At 46.8% G+C, this 12,343-nt stretch overlaps 1 protein-coding gene across 6 annotated transcripts in view; it reads left to right on the forward strand.

Annotated features, from left to right (window-relative positions):
- Window positions 1–2,075: 2,075 nt before the first annotated feature.
- LOC140720334 (butyrophilin subfamily 1 member A1-like) overlaps window positions 2,076–12,343 on the forward strand; it is a 46,266-nt gene continuing 35,998 nt past the window's right edge. For 2 of the 6 annotated variants that reach the window (XM_073035227.1, XM_073035222.1), the window contains exons 1-2: window positions 2,173–2,199; window positions 6,446–6,534. Coding sequence is in view for 4 of the 6 variants with exons in the window: in XM_073035198.1 (XP_072891299.1) it covers window positions 2,450–2,454; window positions 6,446–6,534 (94 nt within the window). In the remaining 2 variants the exon portion in view is untranslated. The other 4 variants (XM_073035198.1, XM_073035213.1, XM_073035204.1 and 1 more) reach the window with 3 other exon arrangements.

Below are 12,343 nucleotides of genomic sequence, written 5' to 3' on the forward strand. Positions count from 1 at the left end.
CACACCGGCATGTGAAAGATAGGATACACAGGCAACAGCTTGTGTACCGTATCATACAGCCCCGTCTTGCACACCGGCATGTGAAAGATAGGATACACAGGCAACAGCTTGTGTACCGTATCATACAGCCCCGTCTTGCACACCGGCATGTGAAATATAGGATACGCAGGCAACAGCTTGTGTACCGTATCATACAGCCCTGTCTTGCACACCGGCATGTGAAAGATAGGAAGCAAATTCCATGGTTGACCTCGACCAACAGAACGCCTCTCTTATTGTAACTTACAGGTTTTTAAAAATCTTGCACTGTACTTCTGTCACTAAAACATTTGGCAGCCTAACAATGATAATAAAGCTGATTGTGATTCTCATTCTCACTTCCTTTCTTGCCTTGACAATATCCTTTCAAAACACAGCTTCTACAGGTGGCAGGGACCTTCCCACATCCCCCTTATCCCTCACCTTTCACAAAAGGTGTCAACATTTCTTTGGGGCATTGGGATGTGCAATAAATACTGGCCCCATGATGCTATAAGACCATAAGATATAAGAACAAAATTAGATCATTTGGCCCACCAAGTCTGCCCAGTCATTCAATCCTGGCTGATTTATTACCCCTCTCAACCTCATTCTCTTGCCTTCTCTCAGTAACCTTTGACACCCTGACTATTCAAGAACCTACCAACCTCCGCTTTAAATAAACTCAGTGACTTGCCTTCCACAGCCATCTATGGCAATGAATTTCTCAGATTCACTACCATCTGGCTGAAGGAATTCCTTTATGTTTTGAATTGATGCCCCTCTATTCTGAGGCTGTGCCCTTTTGGGCCTAGACTCACTTATTATAGGAAATATCGCCAGTCTGGTTCAACACGTGTGTGGATGAGGCCCACATGGTGTGACAACCTCCCAGGATGGGACGCCAAAGGCAGTGTAGGAAACAGCAGGTGTCCATGCTGGGTTGGGAGATGACCCCTCCCATTGGCTCTGCTCTCCGCCCGGTGCGAGGCGAGCTGATTTGCGTTCGTCTGCTGAACCGGTGTGGGATGAGGAACTGCTGAGTGCTTGTTCTTGGAGACACATGGCTCGAGGCCAGCATCCCATGCACCAACAACCTACAGGCCATGCCACTCACAGACCTGGGGTGAATTATTTGTTGTGACTGTGTTTTCCTGCTAGTGTATTGACATGTGCATTGTGCTGTGTGTGACTGTATGTTCCGTTTTGCAGAGAATGCCATTTCGATCGGCTGTATTCTTGTGTAAGGCTGAATGACAATGAATGGAATTTGAAACTGCTCACTCTTTCCACTGCTGAACCCTCGATGACGAGCCGGTGTGTGATCTTCTTACTCCCGGATGGGGTGGGGTGGGGTGATGTGAGAAGCTGGGATTTGACGGGCAGAGGAGGCTGAGGAAGAAGGACGCTGACAGGAGAGGACAGTGGACCTTGGAAGAAAGGGAATGAAGTGGGAAACCAGGGGGAGGAGATAAGCAGGTCATGTCACTGGGAGAAGGCCATCAGAATACAGGAAATCAAAGGGAGATAAACAATGTGGCCGTGAACCTGTACCTGTGGTGTGCTGTTCTGTGATCTAAACAGATTCTACCATTTACCTGCACACTATTCCCAGTCCTGATGAAGGGTCTTGGCACGGAACATCGACTGTTTATTCATTTCCTTCGATTCTGCCTGGCATCCAGCACTTTGTGTGTTACTCTGGATTTCCAGCATCTGCAGAATCTCTGGTTTTGTTTCATAGAACATTACAGCACAGAAACAGGCCTTTTGGCCCTTCTTGGCAGTACCAAACCATTTTTCTGCCTAGTCCCACTGACCTGCACCTGGACCATATCCCTCCATACCCCTCTCATCCATATACCTGTCCAAGTTTTTCTTAAATGTTTAAAGTGAGCCTGCATTCACCACTTCAACTGGCAGCTCATTCCACAGTCCCACCGCTCTCTGTGTGATGAAGCCCCCCCTAATGTTCCCTTTATACAAGGGGAATTGAAACTTCGATTCCAACTAATCTGAAAAGGAGGATGTTCTTGAAATGTTGATAAATTAACAAGTTTAACTGTAAGAAACAAAGTTTGCGTGTCTGTGGACCCTGCTCCGTCCCTATCACTAGTATGCTTTCACTTTCCCCGACACGCCCTGGCCAGTGGAGAAGCGGCCGCTCCCGGGTTTGATCGGGTGAGTGGGGCTGGGGAGGCGCCTGGACAAAGAGGGTCACCTTCAAGTTTCCCAGCGGGGCTCCGTGAAAGGGAGACCCGCGGTCTCTCCCCTTCCTCCCTCCGAAGGCGGCTCTGGCCGAGACTTCGCTTCGTTCGCAGAGCTGGGAGCTGCCCAGTGTCAGGGAGGCGGAAGTCGGGCACTAGATTGTGCAGAGATCGCGGCGCAGAGTTTCAGTCTGGGCCGGGAGGATTTTCGCTGAGAAGCCGCGATGGGGTGCAGAGCTTCCCGTTCGCGGCGCTGATCCACTCGGTGACTGGGAAGAGCGGGTGGAAGGGCTTTTAACCTGTAAAGTGGTAAGAGTTGAGGAGTTGTAGTGAGTGCGGGAGGGTTGTGATACTGCGCAGACTCCAACGTTTCGGTTCAGGAGCACCGCAGTAAAAAAACAAGTAACTTCAGTCGGGCTGGCGAGAGAGTGGGAACAAAGTTGTTTTTTTTAAATGAACATCAAAAGAAAGTTTATTTAAATCAAATATAAAAGGAAGAAACAGTGCAAAGATTTTATAGCACACACACAAAATTGGGCAGGAAGTCAGGAAGAAACTATGGAGGGGAGTACAAAGTCGACGGTTCGGGGCCGATACCCTTCATCAGGGCAGGAATAGAAGGGACCAGAAGCCCGAATATATAAGTGGGGTGCGGGGAGAGTGAGGAGTACAAGCTAGCAGGTTGGAGGAAAGGTGGATGTGTGGGTTAGGGAGGGAGACGGGACGAAATAAGAAACTACGAAATGATTGGACCATTTCCGATACCCCTCCCCTTCCTTGATATCTCTGTCTGTCCCTGGGGACAGATTACCTACTAATCTATTACAAACACACGGACTTTCATCGCTACCTGGACCGTACCTCCTCCCACCCTATTGTAAAAATGCTGTCCCCTTCCCTCAATTCCTCTGTCTCCCCGCAGTATCTGCTCTCAGGATGAGGCTTTTCATTCCAGAACAACTGAACTTGCTCAGGTGTCAGATCTCTCAGTGAGAGAGCATTTTGGAGATAGTGATTACAATTCTATCTCCTTTACCATAGATTCAGAAAGGGACAGGAATAGACAAGTTAGGAAAGCATTTAATTGGAATAAAGGGAAATATGAGGCTACCAGGCATGAACTTGGAAGCATAACTTGGAAACAGATGTTCTCAGGGAAATGTACGGAAGAAATGTGGCAAATGTTCAGGGGCTATTTGCATGGAGTTCTGCACATGTACTTTCCAATGAGACAGGGAAAGGATGGTAGGGTACAGGAACCATGGTGTTCAAAGGCTGTTGTAAATCTAGTTAAGAAGAAAAGAAGAGCTTATGAAAGGTTCAAAAAACCAGGTAATGATGGAGATCTAGAAGATTATAAGGCTAGCAGGAAGGAGCTTAAGAATGAAATTAGGAGAGCCAGAAGGGGCCATGAGAAGGCCTTGGCAGACAGGATTAAGGAAAACCCCAAGGCATTCTACAAGTTTGTGAAGAGCTGGAGAATAAAACGTGAGAGAATAGGACCAATCAAGTGTGACAGTGGAAAAGTGTCTGTGGAACTGGAGGAGGTAGTGGAGGTACTTAATGAATACTTTGCTTTAGTATTCACTACGGAAAGCGATATTGGAGACTGTAGGGATGACTTACAGTGGACTGAAAAGCTTGAGCATGTAGATATTAAGGAAGAGGATGTGCTGGAGCTTTTGGAAAGCATCAAGTTGGATAAGTCACCAGGACCAGACGAGATGTACCCCAGGTTACTGTGGCAGGCGAGCGAGGAGATTGCTGAGCCTCTGGCGATGATCTTTGCATCATCAATGGGGACGAGAGAGGTTCTGGAGGATTCGAGGGTTGTGGATGTTGTTCCCTTATTCAAGAAAGGGAGTAGAGATAGCCTAGGAAATTATACACTAGTGAGTTTTACTTCAGTATTTGGTAAATTGATGGAGAAGATCCTGAGAGGCAGGATTTATGAACATTTGGAGAGGCATAATGTGATTAGTAATAGTCAGTATGGCTTTGTGAAAGGCAGGTCGTGCCTTATGAGCCTGGTTGAATTTTTTGAGGATGTGACTAAACACATTGATGAGGGTTGAACAGGAAATGTAGTGTATATGGATTTCAGCAAGGCATTTGATAAAGTACCCCATCCAAGGCTAATTGAGAAAGTAAGGAGGTATGGGATCCAAGAGGATGTTGCTTTGTGGATCCAGAACTGGCTTGCCCACAGAAGGCAAAGAGTGGTTGTAGATGGGTCATATTCTGTATGGAGTCCTGTGACCAGTGGTGTGCCTCAGGGATCTGTTCTGGGACCCCTACTCTTGGTGATTTTTATAAATGATCTGGATGAGGAAGTGGAGGGATGGACTAGTAAATTTGCTGATGACACAAAGGTTGGGGTGTTGTGGATAGTATGGAGGGCTGTCAGAGGTTACAACGGGACAATGATAGGATGCAAAACTGGGCTGAGAAGTGGCAGATGGAGTTCAACTCAGATAAGAGTGCGGTGGTTCATTTTGGTAGGTCAAATGTGATGATGGAATACAGTATTAACAGTGAGACTCCTGGCAGTGTGGGGGATCAGAGGGATCTTGGTGTCCGAGTCCATAGGACACTCAAAGCTGCTACTCAGCTTGACTCTGTGGTTAAGAAGGCATACAGTGCATTGGCCTTCATCAATTAAGGGATTGAATTTAAGAGCCGAGAGGTAATGTTGCAGCTATATAGGGCCCTGGTCAGACCCCACGGTGCTCAGTTCTGGTCACATCACTACAGGAAGGATGAGAAAAACATAGAAAGGGTGCAGAGGAGATTTACAAGGATGTTGCCTGGATTGGGGAGCTGCTTTATGAGAATAGGTTGAGTGAACTTGGCCTTTTCTCCTCGGAGCGATGGAGGATGAGAGGTGACCTGATAGAGGTGTACAAGATGATGAGAGGCATTGATCATGTAGTTAGAGGCTTTTTCCCAGTGCTGAAATTGCTAGCACAAGAGGGCACAGTTTTAAGCTTCTTAGGAGCGGGTACAGAGGAGGTGTCAGGGGTAAGGCTTTTTATGCAGAGAGAGGTGACTGCGTGGAATGGGCTGCTGGTGACGGTGGTGGAGGCGGATACGATAGGGTCTTTTAAGAGACTCCTGGATAGCCACATGCAGCTCAGAAAAATAGAGGGCTATGGGTAACCCTGGGTAATTCTAATATAAGGACATGTTCGGCACAGCTTTGTGGGCCGAAGGGCCTGTATTGTGCTGTTGGTTTTCCATGTTTCTATATTTTGTAACAAAGGAGATGTCCTCCATCTTAAAAGAACTGGGATTTTCTTCCTCGCCATCAATGCTGCCATCAACCGTATCTCTTTTATTTCACACACGTCTGCTCTCACTCCATCCTCCCGCCACCGTATCAGGGATAGGGTTCCTTTTGTCCTCACCTACCACCCCACCAGCCACTGCAACCAGCATATAATTCTCCATAACTTCCACCATCTCCAACGAGATCGCACCACAAAACATCTTTCCCTACCCCCTCTCCCACAATTTCTACTCTCCGCAGGGATCCCTTATCTATTGCAAGACTCCCTTATCTATTTGTCCCTCCCCACTGCTATCCCTCCTGGCACTGATCCTTGCAAGCAGAACAAGTGCTACATCTGCTCCCTCACTACCCTTGAGGGCCCCAAACAGTCCTTCTAGGTGAGGCCACACTTCACCTGTGAGTCCATCAGGGTCATATATTTTGTCCAGTACGCTCAGTGTGGTATTCTGTATATCGGTGGCACCCAACACAGACAGGGAGACTGTTTCACTGAGTGGGATCTCCCAACAGCCACCCATGTTCATTCCACTTCCCATTTCAGTTCCGGTATGACCATCCGTGGCCTCCTACACTGTCGTGATGAGGCCGCTAATTTTTGGACCTTTGCTGTTTCCTAGCCTTTGGCCCTCCCTCTCTGATATCACTGTTGCCCATCTCTTCCCCTTGATAAAAATAATGCCTTTTGTTTTCAGCAAACATGCTGTGATAGAAAGTGAATGGCGGTGGATTTGTAAAGTTAGAAAAACAAATGCAGAACATTAACACAGACAAAATTTGGAATGTTTGTGAATATTATTGAACAAGGTTTCTAAAGGATGTTGTCATTCAATTAAACATTGCACAAGATAAAATAATGGTAATATCTGTATGTTAATGTATGCAAAATATAATGATTCATATTCAAAAACCATGCAATTTTTTTTACTAGGGGATCTTTGTTTTCCACCCATCTCACAAACATGGAACAAATATATCTCGCTGTGTGTTTACTTCCTGTGGTTCTCTATTCTGCACATGGTAAGCACCTCTGGCATTCATTTATTTTCCATTATTAGTGGACAGTGTTTCAAAGTCTAACGAATAATTGAGTCATAGTGTTACAGAACACTGCAGCAGAGAAACAGACCCTTCGACCCATCTGATCTCTGCCACACTGTTATGCTGCCTAGTCCCATTGACTGCACATGGAGCAAAACCCTCTATACCCCTCCCATCCATTTATGTGTCCAAATTGTAAAAATATTACAATCCAACCTGCATCCACCACTTCTCTGGTAGCTCATTCCACACTCGCGCCACCCTCTGAGTGAAGAAGTAGTTTCCACTTAAATATTTCACCCTTCACCCTTAGCAGATGACATCTAATTCTAGCCTCACTACACCTCAGTGGAAAAAGCCAGCTTGCATTTACCCTCCGTGTACCTCACAATTTTGTATGCCCCTGTCAAATCTCCAATCATTCTCATCTGTTCCATGAAAATAAGTCCTAACCTATTCACTCTATCTCTAACTCATGGCCTTGAGTCCTGGCAACATCTCTGTAAAAGTTTCTCTGTACTCATTCAGTCTTATTGATATCCACGACCAGAACTACACACAATAATTTTGCCCTACCAACATCTTATACAACTTCAACATGACACCCTAAATCCTTTTCTCAATACTCTCTGTATTAAGACCCTATCGTGCTGCTGCCATCAGGTAGAAGGTAGAAGAGCCTCAGGACTCGCACCACCAGGTTCAAGAGTAGTTACCACCCCTCAGCCTTCAGGGTCTTGACTAAAAGGGAATAGCCACACTCAGCCTCACTTGCCCCATAATTGAAATGAACCCACAACCAGTGATCTCGCTTTCAAGGACTTTTTTATCTCATGTTCTCAAAGTCAAATTTATTGTCAGAGTACATGCAAGCCTGAGATTCATTTATTTATTCTATTTATTTGTATCTGCAGTTGCACAGTTTGTTACCTTCTGCACTCTGGTTTATTCTTCATTGATCCTGTTACAGAATCTGAATGAGATTATCGCCAGCGTACGTAGAGAAATTTGTAAACTTTGCGGTAGCAGTACAATGCAATAGCAGGGGCATCGAGATGGAGCTCTTCAGAGTCCGTGTTAGAGAGCTGCAGCTCGGTGACCTTCAGCTTGTTAGGGAAAGTGAAGCAGTGATAAACAGAAGCTACAGGGAGGTAGTACCCCAAGGTTACAGGAGACAGATAACTGGGTGACTGTCAGGAGAGGGAAGGGAAGCACCCCTCGGGCCGTACCCCTCAACAATAAGAACTCCATTTTGAGTACTGTTTGGGGGGTAGAACCTGCCTGGGGAAGCAACAGTGACCGTGCCTCTGGCACAAATTCTGGCCCTGTGGCTCAGAAGGATAGGGAACCAAAGAGAATGGCAGCAATAATAGCGGACTCGATAGTCAGGGAGACAGATCGGTGATTCTGTGGATGCAAAATGGACACTCGGATGGTAGGTTGCCTGCCAGGTGCCAGAGTCTGCCACGTTTCTGACGCATCCACAATATCCTGAAAAGGGAGGTGGAGCTGCCAGAATTTGTGGTACATACTGGTACTAATGACATAAGTAGAAAAAGGAAGGAGATCTTGAAAAAAGAATACAGGAAGTTCAGAAGGAACATATAGTACAGCACTGTATAGGCCCTTCGGCCCACAATGTTGTGCCAACCCTTAAACCCTGCCTTCCATATAATCCTCCACCTTAAATTCCAACATATATCTGTCTAGTAGTCTCTTAAATTTCACTAGTGTATTTGCCCCCACCACTGACTCAGGCAGTGCATTCCATGCACCAACCGCTCTCTGAGTAAAAAACCTTCCTCTAATACCCCCTTGAACTTCCCACCCCTTACCTTAAAGCCATGTCCTCTTGTACTGAGCAGTGGTGCCCTGGGGAAGAGGCACTGGCTGTACACTCTATCTATTCTGCTTAATAACTTGTATACCTCTATCATGTCTCCTCTCATCCTCCTTCTCTCCAGAGCGTAAAACCCTAGCTCCCTTAATCTCTGATCATAATGCATACCCTCTAAACCAGGCAGCATCTTGGTAAACAACACACACAAAATGCTGGTGGAACACAGCAGGCCAGGCAGCATCTATAGGGAGAAACACTGTCGACGTTTCGGGCTGAGACCCTTCATCAGGACTAACTGAAAGGAAAGATAGTAAGAGATTTGAAAGTAGTGGGGGGAGGGGGAAATGTGAAATGATAGGAGTAGACCGGAGGGGGTGGGATGAAGCTAAGAGCTGGGAAGGTGATTGGCGAAAGTGATACAGAGCTGGAGAAGGGAAAGGATCATGGGACGGGAGGCCTCGGGAGGAAGAAAGGAGTGGGGGGGAGAACAGGGAGATGGAGAACAGGCAAACAACTAAATATGTCAGGGATGGGGTAAGAAGGGGAGGAGGGGCATTAACGGAAGTTAGAGAAGTCAATGTTCATGCCATCAGGTTGGAGGCTACCCAGCCGGTATATAAGGTATTGTTCCTCCAACCTGAGTTTGGATTCATTTTGACAATAGAGGAGGCCATGGATAGACATATCAGAATGGGAATGGGATGTGGAATTAAAATGTGTGGCCACTGGGAGATCCTGCTTTCTCTGGCAGACCGAGCGTAGGTGTTCAGTGAAACAGTCTCCCAGTCTGCGTCGGGTCTCACCAATATATAAAAGGCCACACCGGGAGCACCGGACGCAGTATACCACACCAGCCGACTCATAGGTGAAGTGTCGCCTCACCTGGAGGGACTGTCTGGGGCCCCGAATGGTGGTGAGGGAGGAAGTGTAAGGTCAGGTGTAGCACTTGTTCCGCTTACAAGGATAAGTGCCAGGAGGGAGATCGGTGGGAAGGGATGGGGGGGGGGACGAGTGGACAAAGGAGTCGCGTAGGGAGCGATCCCTGCGGAAAGCAGAAAGAGGGAGGGAGGGAAAGATGTGCTTGGTAGTAGGATCCCGTTGGAGGTGGCAGAAGTTACGGAGAATTATACGTTGGACCTGGAGGCTTACTATCTTTCCTTTCAGTTAGTCTTGACGAAGGGTCTCGGCCGGAAACGTCAACAGTGCTTCTCCTTATAGATGCTGCCTGGCCTGCTGTGTTCCACCAGCATTTTGTGTGTGTTGTTTGAATTTCCAGCATCTGCAGATTTCCTCGTGTTAGCATCCTGGTAAATCTCCCCTGTCCCCTTTCAAATGCTTCCACATCCTTCCTATAGTGAGGCGACCAGAACTGGACACAGTACTCCAAGTGTGGCCTAACTAGAGTTTTATAGAGCTGCATCATTACCTCATGACTCTTAAACTCTACCCCTTGACTTATGAAAGCTAACTCCCCATAAGATTTCTTAACTACCCTATCTACCTGTGAAGCAACTTTCAGGGATCTGTGGACATGTACCCCCAGATTCCTCTGCTCCTCCACACTACCAAGTATCCTGCCATTTACTTTGTACTCTGCCTTGGAGTTTGTCCTTCCAAAGTGTACCACCTCACACTTCTCCAGGTTGAACTCCATCTGCCACTTCTCAGCCCACTTCTGCATCCTATCAATGTCTCTCTGCAATCTTCGACAATCCTCTACACTATCCACAACATCACCAACCTTTGTGTCGTCTGCAAACTCCACCCTTCTACCCCCACATCCAGGTCGTTAACAAAAATCACAAAAGCAGAGGTCCCACAACCGATCCTTGTGAGACACCACTAGTCACAACCCTCCAATCCGAGTGTACTCCCTCCACCACGACCCTCTGCTTTCAGCAGGCAAGCCAGTTCTGAATCCGCCTGGCCAAACTTCCCTGGATCCCATGCCTTCTGACTTTCTGAATAAGCCTACCATTTGGAACCTTGTCAAATGCCTTACTAAAATCCATGTAGATCACATCCACTACACTAACCTCATCTATATGCCTGGTCACCTCCTCAAAGAACTCTTTCAGGCTTGTTAGGCACGATCTGCCCTTCACAAAGCCATGCCGACTGTCCCTGATCAGACCAGGATTCTCTAAACGCCTGTAGATCCTATCTCTAAGAATCTTTTCCAACAGCTTTCCCACCACAGATACAATGCTCACTGGTCTATAATTACCCGGACTATCACAACTACCTTTTTTGAAAAAGGGGACAACATTTGCCTTCCTCCAATCTTCCGGTACCATTCCTGTGGACAACGAGGACATAAAGGTCCTAGCCATAGGCTCAGCAATCTCTTCCTTTACCTTGTGGAGCAGCCTGGTGAATATTCCGTCAGGCCCCGGGGACTCGTCCTAATGTATTTTAACAACTCCAGCACCTCCTCTCCCTTAAAATCAACATGCTCCAGAACATCAACCTCACTCATGTTGTCCTCACCGTCATCAAGTTCCCTCTCATTGGTGAATACCAAAGAGAAGTATTCATTGAGGACCTCGCTCACTTCCACAGCCTCCAGGCACATAAAGGTGGGCCTTTATCTCTAATCGGTCCTACCTTCACTCCTGTCATCCTTTTGTTCTTTACACAATTGAAGAATGCCTTGGGGGTTTCCTTTACCCTACTCACCAAGGCCTTTTCATGCCCCTTTCTTGCTCTCCCCAGCCCCTTCTTAAGTTCCTTTCTTGCTACCCTATATTCCTCAATAGACCTATCTGATCCTTGCTTCCTAAACCTCATGTATGCTGCCTTCTTCCACCTGACTAGATTTTCCACTTCACTTGTCAACCATGGTTCCTTCACCCTACCATTCTTTATCTTCCTCACCGAGACAAATTTATCCCTAACATCCTGCAAGAGATCCTTAAACATTGACCACATGTCCATAGTACATTTCCCTACAGAAACATCATCCCAATTCACACCCGCAAGTTCTAGCCTTATAGCCTCATCATTTGCCCTTCCCCAATTAAAAATTTTCCTGTCCTCTCTGATTCTATCCTTTTCCATGATAATGCTAAAGGCCAGGGAGTGGTGGTCACTGTCCCCAGATGCTCACACACTGAGAGATCTGTGACCTGACCCGGTTCGTTACCTAATACTAAATCTAGTATGGCATTCCCCCTAGTCGGCCTGTCAACATACTGTGACAGGAATCCATCCTGGACACACTTAACAAACTCTGCCCCATCTAAACCCTTGGAACTAATCAGGTGCCCATCAATATTATGGAAGTTAATGTCAGCTATGATAACAACCCTGTTATTTTTGCACCTTTCCAAAATCTGCTGCTCGGTATCTCTGCTGCTACCAGGGGTCTTATAGAATACTCCCAATAGAGTAACTGCTCCCTTCCTGTTCCTGACTTCCACCCATAATGACTCAAGAGAGGATCCTGCTACATTACCCACCCTTTCTGTAGCTGTAATAGTATCCCTGACCAGTAATGCCACCCCTCCTCCCCTTCTCCCCCCTCTCTATACCTTTTAAAACACTGAACTCCAGGAATATTGAGAATCCATTCCTGCCCTGGTGCCAGCCAAGTCTCCGTAATGGCCACTACATCATAATTCCATGTATGTATCCAAGCTCTCAGTTCATCACCTTTGTTCCTGATGCCGCTTGCATTAAAGTACATGCACTTTAGCCCTTCTGCCTTACTAACTTTACACCATTTATTCTGCTTCTCTTTCCTCAACGCTTCTTTATAAGTTAGATCTGGCTTTACTCCATTGCCTTCTTCCACTGCTCTATCGCTCCGGGTCCCATCCCACTTGCAAATTAGTTTAAACCCTCCCGAACCATGCTAGCAAACCTACCAGCAAGGATATTGCTCCCCTTCAAGTTCAGGTGCAACCCATCCAATCTGTACAGTCCCACCTTCCCCAGATGAGATCC

Source organism: Hemitrygon akajei, chromosome 2 (genome assembly GCF_048418815.1).
Source record: "Hemitrygon akajei chromosome 2, sHemAka1.3, whole genome shotgun sequence".
In the NCBI taxonomy this organism is placed as follows: Eukaryota; Metazoa; Chordata; class Chondrichthyes; order Myliobatiformes; family Dasyatidae; genus Hemitrygon; species Hemitrygon akajei.